Below are 14,182 nucleotides of genomic sequence, written 5' to 3'. Positions count from 1 at the left end.
AACTTGTAAGTCTAATCGAGACTAAATGGGGACACATCTTCTGATTAATATGTGTTCATTTGCATTTTTGGGGAAATCAAAGTGCAAAGTGCAGACAGAGTGCGGCTTTCAGACACAAACACAAACTGTTGCAGAGCAGATCAAGCTCGCAAACAAACACTGTATGCAGCAGATATCCTCTTCTCTTATTAAGTGTCCCATTTGACATAATTCTACATTACAGTATGTTGCATTAATTATTGTATTTTAATATATATGGTACACATCACTACAATCGAGAAGTCTGTAGGGTTAGGGTTACAATATGGAAGTTGGTCTGGTAGCTGGAGAGGCGCAAGGTCACTTTATGTGTACGGCCGAGGTACCCTTGAGCAAGGCATCGAACCCCCAACAGCTCTGGCACGCTCCCTGTGTAGCAGCCTCATTCTGACATCTCTCCACTAATTCATGTCCACAGCTCCTGTTTGTGCATGTGTGTTATTTTGGCCAATGTGCGTGAGAATCATTTCTCATCAGAATTTCCCTCAGGGATTAATAAAGTACTGTTTGTCAATTTTTTTTTATTTTAAAATGAAATTGAATGAGGTAGCAGCTGACAAGTCAAGACTATTTGGTCAAATTCAAATTATTTTCAAATTATCTTTAAAATAAATCTGCAAACTATTGTGACATTAACTTAGTTAGCTAGTCAAGGTGCAGCTGTTGAGGTTGCTAGGAGACAGGAGCGGTTCTTAGTTAAAAGGTAAAGGGCGGGGACTGCTCCTCTGGGTCCTTTGTAGGTTAGGTCCTTCCAAGGGTGCTACCTTCTTTTATACATCTGGATCATTAAAGACAAGGTCAAACTCATTCCCAGAGCCTCCAAGCACATAAAATGTATTTTTTTCAATAGAAAAATTGACTTTTAAATTGTTGTAACCATAATTTAAAGTGTCATTATAATGTTAATTTAGAGCTTGGGTTGAACAGGAACACCAGATATTTCCAAGTTGCACACATGGGGGTTCAAAATGACAGATCCTTTTTAGAACCAGTTTAATGTAAACTATCACAGCAGCCCATCTGTTTCCACATGCCACACACATGCTGAGCTCAGCAGAAAAGCCTCCGAGCAGTGTCCTTAAGGTGTGAAGTTCAAAGAGAGAGCAGGCGATCAGGGCATCAGATGGTGTCTCAACAACATGATTTACAGTTTCATTTTTCAAACGTGTCTACTACTCAACCTGAGCTCACCATTACATCCTACAGTCTGCATACCGACATACATTTCCCGGATATAAAACTCAGAACAGATGGATTAAAGTGTGTGGAGTATCTCCCTGTCTCTCTACTCGATCTGATCTGAGCTCAGTTTTCACATGCGCACCGAGCCGTGCAGTCAGAGCAACTGCTCTCATCTTCATCCTTGATGCCGTTCAGCGACAACTTCGCCTTGTGTTTGGTGTAGCAGGGAGGGAGACGGGCAGGCATGCAGGCTGAGGGCGCAGATTCTTTCCTCTCGGCTCGCCCTCCAGCCCGGATCAGTACAGGTCTGACATCCCGGACAGGACGCCACAGGACGCAGGCGCGACTCCCGCTGCGGATGAGGATGGTGGTTATCCAAGTTTGAGCGAATCGAACTGGGACGAAAACGCCGATTCAAACACTGCACCAAAGATCTTTTTTTTTTTTTTAATTTTTTTTTTTTTACGATTGATCAGCTGGGACCAACACAGCAGCAATCCTGGATATATTCAGCGTGAGTAGCTTAACCAGGAATTGCCTGCAGAATATTTCGTGTTTTGCCGCATCGCTGACGCTGTTTACCACATGATTTAGATTCACTTCAATACCTGCAGATCAGAATCTAGGACCATTGTGAGGAAACACAGCGGTGTGTTATTTACAGCAGGTGCACCTTTCAGCTCTCACTGCGGGTTCAGAGAGTCTATACATTCAGGTGTGACGATGCACTGCAGCTCCAGACCCATGACGGGTGCAGTTTTGACCTCAAGTTTTCAGAGATGTATCTTGACTTGACAGCAATCTCTGATAATCTAGAGATCCACTCCTAGCGAAGTCCATCAGCTGTTCACAGTTTGGAGGATGCAAAGAGAGAGAGAGAGAGAGAGAGGAGGGGATCGTGAGTTAGCTGTCAGTGTGATTCAGACACTGTAGAGTCTATTCATACCATCACACACACCATTTAACTTTCTGCCATTTTCCAGAGTTGAGAGTTTCAGGAGCATGCTCTTTAATGCTCCTCAGGGTTGCCTGGTAACTACAGATCACCCTGATGCTTTCAGCCTGCTTGGATGAAGGCCATAGGCTACTGCAAAACAAAGCCACTCCGAATAGTAATGGGCTAGAAACAGGAGCAGGCGTGAAGTTGTTCGAGAAGTGCCATGATGATGAAATGTCTAAAAGTCTAAGCAGCAGATGTTTTCAGCTCCTCGCTGTAATTACTTGGAATTGCAGAATACTTGATGATTAATTCAAAAGATGAAGGAGAGCCTGGGAGATTTAAAGGACTCAAACGTTGCTTCTGTATATTGAGGCAAAAAAATGTATTCTTATACGAGTAACTCTCAGGGGGATCCTCAAAGCTGTCTCTTCTTCTCTGCTCTGTGTAGGAGCTATTTCAGAAGTTATGAATTTTTAACATGCCCCCGTACTGTAGTCAACTGTAACCTTTCAAAGAACCCAGACATGCAGTGAACTGAAGTTTTTATACTATTTCTTGTTGCTGAAAGACTGAAACATTTTAGTTTGTAGGTTTTGCGTTATTATGATCTCAAAGCAGCGACGTTCCCTGAAAAGAAAGTTGATAATGTTTGTCAATATAGTGTCATGTCCAGGTGTTCTGTCACACCTCCCTCAGTAGCCTTTTGACACCATGAATGCTGGAGTAAGCTGCTGAACTTAAAAATAAAGGTTCAAATAATAATAAAAAAAAGTAATGTTGCAGCACTGCAGCCCTAACAACAACAAACAGTTGGGTTTGCCAGAAACAGATTTTAGCTGAATCCTAACCTGAATGTGAACTGTCTCTGGTGCACTGTAGACATTACTCGTGGGACAGTTGTCCTGTCTGCTCCCGTCCAATCAGAGAGAGGCTGTGGCGGTGCAGCCAGCGCCCCTGTGGGGGAGCATCCTGTGAGCGGGATGGTGACTCAGCTAAAAAAAAAAAGGGAGCTGTGAGTGTGGTGACGATGTAGTGTACATCAGCAGCACTCTTGGATTTAGGAGTATACTCCTCCTTCAAACGGCACATAGAGCATTGAGCTGCAACTCTGACGTTTTTTTTTCTCAGTGCACACATGTGTGAGTGAGACAGATAAACAATCGATGATTTAATAAAGCCTTTGGCTCTATCTTAAAAGACAAAAAAACGCGAGACCATTGGACAGTGCCTGTGTTTTTGAATTGTAATCTGTGATCACGACTCAGCACTTTATCTGCAAACCAATTTGCACATTATAGGTCGACCTTTTGAAAGACATCATCCTATATTTAAGCTACACCAATAACATAGTACTTTAATGATTCTGTGTATGTACACTAAATAAATGAAACCAGCGAGTGTTAAAGTTTCTCTTACACATTTGAAGAATTTAAGTGTGACAGTGAAACACCGTTAGATACCTTCACTACATCAGGTGTAATGTTTCAATCATTTTGTTAAATCAATATCAGCATTGTTACTGTTTGATATTGTGACATTTATATTAGTTATGCCCCACAAAAGTAGTACCAATCTCTGTTTCTCTCTTTATAAATATACATACCAGCGTGAGTAATATTGACGGGATCTCTGTCTCCTTTAAGTGATCTTGATCATTTGGATTACTCTCAAAAATGGGGCTCATATTACAATAAAAAGACTGTATTGTTTACCATAGACTGTCAGGTTGTTGACATTAATCATTTCTGATGCATTACGATGCAGATGTGGATGATTGTGCATCGATGCAGTGACACAACATAATCAATGCATATGCTACTTAGTGTTGTTGCTTGTAGACTTTCAAGCTGTGACTGTACCTACCTATAGGCTATATAATTTATTAGAAACCTGAGTTGACACTGATTTCTAAAGGACTTTCTAAATAATAAAAAATGGAGTACGTATTGATCTGACTGCTTGTCTTCATTGAAGTAGCCATGTGAAGTAATATAGAAAATTGAAGATGCATCGTGATATTAAATCAAATCGTTGACAGGATAAATTCATCGAATCGTGAAACCAGTGAAGATACACAGTCCTAAAAAACTGTATAATATAACTTGTTTTGTACTGAATAAGAGCGTTCACCTGATTTTTCCCAAATGTGCGTGTTGCTTTAAGAGAGCGTTGCATTATGGGTTGTGTTTGTATTTTAGCAGTTATGCGTGACCGTTACCTGGTGTTCAGGTGTGCCGGAGTCAAACAGCTTAATAGTTTGTGGTTAGCATGAGCCATATGAAGGTTTTTACTGCTGAAAAGATTTAATTTTAATTCATTTCTAGAAACTAGTCGAGCACCAAAGTTTATACCGAATAATGGACTTAATATTATCTGACTGGCAGCAGAGAGATAATATGCTGTCACACACAGTAATGTTAGAAGATGGTAAGTTTACATTGACTCCTTTATAAAGTTAAACTTGAGAAAGTGTGAGGAAACTGAACATATTGAAGCTTGTTAAAAGTTAATCTGAGTTACTTTTCTATTCTAAAAAAAAATATTTTTTATTATTATATTGACTATTATTATTATTTTTATAGTTATTTTTATTTATTATTTTATTTTTATTATCACCAAATTATTCAATGTAACGGGGCTATTTCTATTTCTATTTTCTTATTACTATTATTATTATTATTTTTTTTTACTAAAAATAGTTTTACATCAGTAACCTGGTAAATTCTTCTGCTTGCTTACATTTTATTGGACGATATTTTTTTGCGATAAGATTTTCAAGATTTACTTAAATAAACGTTTGTGGTAGGTCTACTTTTTCTTTTTGTTCACTTCAATTTTTTTCTAAAGTTACTATACATTTGAAATCGAAATTTGAAATTGAAAAAAAGGGTTAGAAAAACATAACTTTCTCATATTTTGGCCAGTGTAAATTATAATGCTGAAACACCTTTCAAAAATTATTTTCATCATTTTTTTAAATGTTTATTCTGGGGATTTTTGTGCCTTTATTTAGAGACAGGACAGTGGATAGAGTCAGAAATCAGGGAGAGAGAGAGAGGAAGAGTGGGGAACAACATGTGGGAAAGGAGCCACAGGGTCAGATTCAAACCTGGGCCACCTTTCTGGAGGACTATGATCTCCACCAATGGGGCTTGCGCACCAACCACTCAGAATCCCCAAAGCTAAGGGGGGCAACAGTTTGTTAAACACATGGGGGGAATCGCCCCGGACACACTTGTTTGTTGTGTTCTTGCTGTGATTGTTTTGAAAAGTTATATTTGACCCTCTATGTCCATCCAGACTATGGAGGAGGTGAGGGAGAAGCCCAAGAGAAGACCTCTGGTCCGGGCTGCGTCGGAGGAGAGCTCCAGCGATCTGACTTCCGTCAGTTACTCTCCGTCCCCTGGTGACACTCTGCCCTGGAACCTGCCCAAACACCATCGCATCAAGCGCTCCAAGTCGGCTTCTGGAGACGTGTTGGACCCGGCGGAGAGGGCCGTCATCCGCATCGCAGGTAAGATGTTCACGGGGGAAGAGAATGGAGGAACTCTGAGGGGTTGTTTTAAGTTCTGCTAACTCCTTGGTTTTTCTGGTTAAACAAGATTCACAGCGTACATGCACTAAGATCATGGAAACAACACATTAGCTCAAACATACAGTACATTCTCCTTCGTCTCAACAGAATTTAAAGTACAGGAACATTCAAAACAAACAGCTCCATGGCAAGAAGTAGAGATGGGACGGGTCCGATATTGACATCATTTACAGATTGAATATCAGACTGACGGAGCCGATCCATGTCATTTTTCAGAAAGATCTTTGGGCACAAAACATTCTCAGCTCGTACACTCTCGCTTTGAAGATGTTCAGACTCAACTGTAAGAAGTGTCCACGAATCGTCTCCATCATGAAGACGTTCAGACGAGATTGAGGTGCTCCTTCTATATGATCAGAAGTAAAATACTGGAAAACCTGACAGCTGTTGCTGCTTCCTGTTTGTATGTGAAGCCAGCACAATGCAATGCTTTGTGTAGCCTTACACATTATACAAACAACAACGATAACACTATTAGTTATGATAATATAAATATCGGTATCACTACATACGTATCTGAATCGGATCTGAACTGGAAAAAAGTGGATCGGTGCGTCTCTAGCTAGAAGTAAATGCGTCGGTATCGTAACTCTACGGGACATACATTTCAGGAATTCAATTGATTTAAATGATAAAATGGCAAATGAGCTCACTCTCAACTACAAAAAAAATAAACAATGCAAAGTTATTTCTGATCATGGCCAGCTTTTAGAAACGGACCTTACTCGTCTCTATTGGCTGTTTGGGATTCCTGTTGTATATGTAAGATGCTCGCTTACCAAGGACAAAGACTGGAGGAACATTTAGTTGAAATGAATGGCTTGATGTGATAGCGTTCTGATTCACTCTCTTTTCTTCTATTTACATCTTTACTGCTGAGTTCCTATTCTGTGCATTACCCTGCTAAATTCAGCCAGTACCTCAGCTTCTATCATACCTATGTACTGGTATCATATATACAATCTTATACTTATATACTGATGATGATCTGCTCTCTACTTCAAGACATGTATGTACATTTTAATGAATGAAATTCCGACATACAACCATCTGCTGCACATATTGAGCTCCACACAGGTCAACTGTTGCGTTAAGATTTCTCTTATCTTATGTCACTAGAGACGATATTACAAACAGTGGTTCAATGTTCGCTAAAGCACTTTAAGTTACATTTCTTTTAAGAAGTGAAGCATCTCTTTAATCAGTTGAAATAGACACACTGTGTAACAACATTATTACTATGATCTCTTACTTTGCTCATTCATTCCCCACGAGGGGTTTCAAACTTCAGCAGTGTCTCCTCATCTTCCCGTAGTCGTGTCCAGGTTTTAAAGCTCCTTTGTCTCTGTTAAACGTCCGACCATTGAGGTCAGGCTCTGATGATGCTACTCGCTGCTTCAGCACTTCCTGTGGTGGTGTGTTGACAGTCTCTTTAAACCACGATCGGTATTACCAACCTCTTCCCCCCCTCCCTCCCTAGTTGTCTGTGATATTGATTTGATGGGGTGGGGTACTGCAGCAGTGTTGTGTGACACAGTGTTGTTGTCTCTGCACATACAGCAGCAGCAGCAGTGTGAATATTGACTCCCTGTGCTGGTGAAGTTCAGGTTGATAGTGGGATATCTGGAAAATGTATTTCTGGAGACTGAAGTTTGCCCTTCACATCACTTTCTGTGTTGTCTCTGTAGTCACAATCAGGATGCCAGGATTTGATGAAATGCATTAGTTGAATATCAACGTTGCCTCTTTGGATTGCTGCCATAATGGCCCTGGTCTGATTCATTGGCCTTGTGAGACACATACAAGGCTGGAGCTGCAGCTTTATCGCACTGCAAATGGAAACAGGACCATTTTTTATCAAGCTGCAGACAGTTTGAGGGGCAGAGAGTGCTAGCTGACACGAAATAAGATGTCAAGATCAAGGTTTTTAACATGATAGTTTATCGATCAGAAAGCTGTGACTCATGACAGCTGCTTAAATCATTTGTACAGTTAGAAGCATCATCTCGGACAAAGTTCAGCTCAGGTCTACCACTGCTTTTTGGACTGTGGCACAAAAGTAAACAACGTTTTTTGTTAGTTTTTTTTTTTTTTAAGTTTCTAAACTAAAAATCCGTCATCCTTTTCCCTCAGTTAGAGATAAAACATGACTCATGATGTTTCCTGCACCATAGTGTGGGTGAAGAGTAGGGTGTTACTTTAGTACCAGTGAATCTTTCCACATTTCGTCCTGGAACATGAAGAGTGTTAAAGGTCACCAAACAGAACGTCATCAGGCTGTAAGACAGACGAAGGAATATCGGATCTTGTCCGTCATCCCTGAATCGTTTTTTCTTACATAAGCTCTTATTTTGAACTTCCTGTCACTCCAAATGCTCACTGGTACAGAAAAGTACTCTCATCTAAGCCTTAAATTCTGTGCTGTAGCTCTTACTACTCTGTTCTGTTTTCAAGGATGTGGGTAAGGAAAAGTTGTAGCGTCTACTCGTAAAAGATTCTGATAAATAATTCAGAGCTGCTTTCAACTTGGGACCGTGTGCAGTTTTTGTCTGAATATTGAGTTGTGAATCCATTATTGATTTTACAGTTTACAGTCATCATCATTGCTTGATGTGTCTGTCAGCAGTGTGCGAGGATATCTTTGGCAGCGTGTTGTACTCATGTGCACCTGATAAGTGCAAAGTTAGTTTCCTCTGTCTTTCAGACGCCTAAGGTGTTTCCCAGATAATGAAGGCTGCCTTTGTTCTGCACGGTGTAACAGATTATGTATACCTCTTTTACTATGAATCTGACAGAGATTCAAAGAGATTTGTGCAGTTTACATGCTGGACACTAGGGGGCAGTATCCAAAGATAGAGCAGAGTGGAGCTTGACTCTGAAGCCCTTCATTCAAAGATCAGTTTTCCTGCTAACAGAATCTGCTTCTTCATTCATTAGTTCCACGTGGAGGTATTTTTAACCCCTAACCCATTGTTCATTTCTCCCTTCCACTTACTGAGCAATACTCTTATAACATTTCAAATATTCAGAAAGTTGAAAATCTACAAGCAGAAAACTATAAACCTGACCAAACAATCTGTGAAATAACTATTTGTACACTTTTTCCTTTTTGTATTTCTCCTTTATTATTTACTTTGCAAAAGAGAATTTCATTGAGATAAGATGCAGGAAGGGTTTCTCCTTTTATATTCCTCACGTTCCTGTAGTCCATACTTCCTTTGCCGCTGAGCTGGAGGTCGGAGCGGGCCGTTCGTGAATGAGGACGGCGATGGTTGTGGGGACGACACAGTCCGATGGTGAGGGCGTCAGGCGGTGGTGGTGTGTACTAATGATCTGCCTCCACTGTTAGAAACAAAGTGACTGACTTAGGGATAGTAAAGCTAATGTGATCACAGTAATATATTACCTTTGGAACACATTATCCATACACTGACTTTATTTCATCCTGTGAATAGTATTCAGACTGCCAACCTGTTAGCAAGCAACCGGGAAAGTTCATACACACACAAATCAGTGAAGACACAGAAAACAGTCAGTGAATAGTGAGAGGGGAGGAAGTTTCCTGTCTTACATTTGTTGTTGTTGATTTATTTTCTTTTAGCAGGGAGCATAAATTGTGGCCGAGAGTCTTTAGTTTGGTGATGTGTGGGCTGACGGGTTGGCAACTGCAGTCTGACACTGGAGCCAAAAGTCAGACAGGAAAACAGAGACAAGAGTGAGACTTTCTGTGTGAGAGACATCATCCGCTGCCCATTGATCTTATTTATTACAATTTGTACTGTGGTGGAAAACAACTTCTACATCAAACCCACCAGATAGCTGTGGGAGCAGAACTGTCTTGTGTGCTGTAGAGGGATAAGATGAATTAAATAAACAAACTTTCTCAAAGTGGATCTCTGTTAAAACGTGCAGTATGTAAATTCTGCCACCAGGGGGCTCTCAATCAGAACAATAACAAAAGATTGCGTCAATCACGGGAGCGATTCTCTCTCTCTTCCCCTTACTGATGAAAACAAACTCCCAGTTTACCGAAGTCAAGACTAACGGGTGAAACCGACCTGAGGAAGAGAATATGTTTACCGACGAGCTAATGTATCCGAGTATAAGTTATTTTTATCACAGCAGCACAGACAGCAACAGTACAGCAGCTTTTAGTAGCAGTTTTCGTTTCCTTATGCAGCGGTCTTTGACCTTAACATCTGGTGTTTCCATGGCAACGATAAGTGTATTGTCTCTATCATGGCGTCGGCCACGACAACAAACGTCCTGTTACAGCAACTATAAAATTAAGGATTTATCTGGCTTTGATAACTGTTGGGAATGTTAGTACTCAAATAATAATAACAATCAAATAATATAGGTTTAGTCCATTTTAAATTAATTTAGATATCAAATTCTACATATTGCACCTTTAAACTGAACAATTTCATCAGGAAACAAACTTTTCCATCTACCAACATTTAGAGTGAGTTTAGTGTTTATGAGATTCAGTGAAAAGTTATTATTCAAACACCTGCTTTTCATTACACACCAGATTTATATCGAGCTTAATGAAGTCAGGAAAAAGTCCTCTGAAGGTTCTGCTGGAGCTGGAAGTCATTTCACAAATAAAATTACACAACATTGTCAACGCTTCTTTCTCTTTTATCAGGTCATAACTCTCTAGTTGGGAAAAGTCTGAGTTGGGTTTCTTAAAGTTGCTGGACTTGTTTATTCAATTGACTCCCAGTGTTGAAATGTATTTTTTTTCACATTCTTGACTGAAAGATTTATTCAAGTAAATTTTGCAATTTGCAGTTTCATGCTGTTGAAATCCTGCTCATTCTGCTGATAGCTGTGTAAATAACCTGCCAGCTCAGTGAGAAAGTGATAACACACACACATGTGCTCAGGCTGCTGAGGTGATATTTTCATTTTTTGTTGATTTTGTAACTCAGATTGTTGACAGTATCCGTACTGGTCTGATTTTAATAAAGCATGTGGTTAGTTTGTGATGCATTTGGAAACGTTTTCACTGTAAATGTTAGAATCCATTAACAGTGATCACTGTAAAGCAGAGCCCGACCGATTAATCGGCCAGCCAATAACATCAGCCAATATCAGCATATCCAGCGAATATTGGTATTGGCTAATTTCATCTGGGATATGTGCCGATATTTGGAGTTTATTCACCAGTGAAATAACATTTAATTTGAGTATCATTATACTGTATTACACTAGCAGTTGTCTTTCTGACTGTCACCAGCAGATGGCGCTATATGGATTACAACGTACGTACATGTGCAGTTATTTTCCAGTTGAGTGACCATCTTGTCTTCATTATAAATCTTTTCCACAAGTGTTTGATAACTGCATTTGAGGGATCAACGCACAAAATGTGTGTGTACATCTTTATCTTTCTCTACAGTCGAAGATAGATCTAAGAAATCAATCGGCCGATATATCTGTATTGGATTATTTCTCTTCCTAACATCGGTATCGGCCCCAAAACACCATATCTGTCGGGGCCTACTGGAAAGTGACTTTTCTTCCTTTGTTGGCGCTATCCTCTGTTTTTATATGTCTTAGGGGTTATTAAAACTTTATGGTTCAGTGCCTGTCTTAGTGTTATAAATACACGTCAGGTGCCAACTTTAAGTCCTCAATGTCACTAATTAGGCATTTATCATTGGACTTAAAAGCTAATGTTACACTTTTGAAAATCTGGCCTGCAGAGGGGGAAATGGATCTCCATATGACGTTTGCACTATTTTCTACCATCACTGAGGATTTAGTTTAATTTTCACATCCATAATTTGGGAAGCATTACAGTTTGTGGTGTTTGGCAGTACAAGAGCCAATCCATTTTTTCACTACACATAAAGCAGCAAACGATGCTCTGAGCGGTTCAAAATACATGTTGCCCTGTAGTTTGTCTAGCAGAGCATGCTCTTACAGCACTGTCCGCAGCACATGTAGCGGAGAGAGTCCACCAAGAATTTGCCGCCATTGTGTGTTACATTATCATTCATTCAATCATTTGTTGAAGTACATTTGCGACGTGCAATCGTTACAAAAGCAACAAAGTGAAAGTCTTTGTTCATTCAAACATTCAGGGCTCTACTTTTGACACAAACATTTTTTGAAATTGGGTACAGTATATTGGATCCTGTTGCAGCGAAAGTCCGTCATAAATTGATCTTTTAAAAACCTTTTTCATAAAAAAAATCTATCACTAATTATGCCTTTCCATCCATATGGACCTTGAGCTTCTTGGGAAGAAATACTCTCCATGTATTCACAGTAAAAGTCCTCTTAAATCTTCCTGTCAGAGTTTCTCTGGGCAGCTTCCAAACACCACTTCTTTGTAGGATGTAGATCCTTGAGTAGCTGCTCTTTTTCTTGGCATCCTGATGTACAATTGTCACTGCGCAATCTGTAAAGGCCTGTGATTTCTTTGAATGTAACAGTAGATCTATTCACTGCTTCTCGACAGTTCACATTCCTCGAAGTACAAGACTTCAGAAAAACTGAACTCTGTTTATTTTTATTTCAGCAGTCATGAGTTTCCCAAAATTGAATCAGAGCAGGAGTGTCAAAACAGACTCAAACTGTCACATTGAAAAGGATTACATAAGGTCACTTTTTTGTTGTTGCTTATGAACAATCGTCAAAGAGGAAAAAACGTATTTATAAAGTCATTAAAATGTTATATAAAATATCATTTGACCTCACTTTCTGGAGTTTTTAGAGGATCTTTCTGTGTTTTGTAACTCTTAACGTTCACATATTCAGAGTATTTTATCTTTGAGCTGTGTGATGCAGAACTGATGTTGTGTTTTGTGCTGAAGAGGTGTGGTCGTCTGGCATTAAAACTTTCAAATCTGCCGTCATTCAGCTCTGGGAATATGACGTGACTTTGTGGAGAAGCGTGTCGGTGTTCTGGGAGGTTATTTTAAAGCTGTGAATAGTACAGGATCCACTTGCCCCAGTTTCTCCAGCAGCAGGAACTCACATAACCCCACACAGCACCGTCATTTGTTTTTTCATCGAGGTAGCCATGTGTGTGTCTCTGTATCTGGGGTGTAGCTGGCCTGTGTGGTGGTGTGTGTGTGTGTGTGTGTGTGTGTGTGTGTGTGTGTGTGTGTGTGTGTGTGTGTGTGTGTGTGTGTGTGTGTGTGTGTGTGTGTGTGTGTGTGTGTGTGTGTGTGTGTGTGTGTGTGTGTGTGTGTGTGTGTGTGTGTGTGTGTGAGAGAGCCGCAGCTCTGCCTCAGCTAGTATCCGTCCTTGTGGGTGTGTGGTTGTGCCTTTAAGAGGAGGGTCTGATATGAGCCCGTGTATGTGAGGGTATTTCTCAAGCACAGGAGGGGAGTGTTGGTGGTGGTCTGGGTTGAAACCTACAGTTTTATAGAGGGGATACTGTGACAGTGTGTGGGTGAGGGTGAAGGTGGGCAGATAGTTGGACAGAGTACTGAGGGAGGGGGGGACAGAGAATTAAAAAAAAAAAAAGGATTCAGAGTACCAGAGGAAAGTTTTTCTAAAAAGTGTGAAGAGAGAGGAAGGTGTACCTCCAACTGAGTATCAGCCAGGCCATGTCCATGCCCATGTTTGACCCGGGTCAGCGGCTGGCAGAGGAACAGGACTATGTGCAAGCCTATGAGAGCGTCAGAGAGAAGTACAAAGGTAAAAACTCCTCTTTCCTTAAGTGGCTTGAATACTCAATCAGTGTTTGAATGGGGAGGTTAGATGTGAATGAGGGAGTGCATGCTTCAGTTCGTACATGTTGACTTTGAAGCATTAATTGGTTCCACATCAATCAGATTTGCACTGATGTTCTCTGGTTTAAAGGGCTCTCTGTGGATGTAGAAAGTTCAGCATGTTTTATATTTCTACTGCTAAAATGACACTGAAACATGGTCTTATAATTTGCAAAATGCAGCTGGAGAGACATCATAGTTTAGGATCCATTATTTGTTGTTATTGTAGGTCGAGACCGGAGTGATTCATAGCGCTGTCTTTTATAATGTCATTGTGGTTTCCTCTGAAGTTGAGATGCAGGTGTTTGAGCCGCGGCCTCCAGGTGAATCAGCTCAATATATCAATAAAAACACAAAGGAGTCATGTTCTTCGTAGTCTGTGTCCTCTTGTCGGACCTGGCAGCCTTCTTTACTCACAGGGAATCACTGGGCAGTGTGGGCACAGAGAGGTGAGACAGTTGGCCTGATGGTTAATGTGGCACAGGTCCAACAGTGGAGCATGAGTGATAAGGGAGAGCAGCCAACAAGGTGGCATGTCAGAGGGACATTCACCTGATTACAACTGGGCTCACATGAGGGAGGTCACAATACCAGACTTTGATACAATAACAGTAAAAATCTAAGGATATCCATACCTAAGTCAATACCATGGCAACCACAATATAAGTCCTAGGCAACCAATATTGTGGG

At 40.5% G+C, this 14,182-nt stretch overlaps 1 protein-coding gene and 2 long non-coding RNA genes across 7 annotated transcripts in view; 1 reads left to right on the top strand and 2 right to left on the bottom strand.

Moving 5' to 3' along the window:
- Positions 1-14,182, bottom strand: part of LOC132990656 (uncharacterized) — a 316,893-nt gene that overhangs the window by 80,549 nt on the left and 222,162 nt on the right. The gene's annotated exons all lie outside the window — the stretch shown is intronic.
- pleca (plectin a) overlaps positions 1-14,182 on the top strand; it is a 111,473-nt gene that overhangs the window by 6,721 nt on the left and 90,570 nt on the right. For 3 of the 5 annotated variants that reach the window (XM_061060501.1, XM_061060503.1, XM_061060502.1), the window contains exon 4: positions 5,462-5,675. In XM_061060501.1, the coding sequence (XP_060916484.1) occupies positions 5,462-5,675 (214 nt within the window). Of the gene's footprint in view, positions 1-5,461; positions 5,676-13,214; positions 13,419-14,182 lie in introns of those variants that run through there. The other 2 variants (XM_061060512.1, XM_061060510.1) reach the window with 1 other exon arrangement.
- Positions 8,856-13,390, bottom strand: LOC132991678 (uncharacterized). The gene is made up of 2 exons (XR_009676222.1): positions 13,304-13,390; positions 8,856-9,098 (listed from the first exon to the last, which is right to left on the bottom strand). It is a non-coding gene; the product is annotated as an uncharacterized LOC132991678 (long non-coding RNA).

The sequence above is a fragment of the Labrus mixtus genome, chromosome 16, assembly GCF_963584025.1.
Source record: "Labrus mixtus chromosome 16, fLabMix1.1, whole genome shotgun sequence".
Taxonomy (NCBI): domain Eukaryota; kingdom Metazoa; phylum Chordata; class Actinopteri; order Labriformes; family Labridae; genus Labrus; species Labrus mixtus.
The sequence above is the reverse complement of the archived record's forward strand: the minus strand, read 5'-3'. Positions and strand labels throughout refer to the sequence as shown.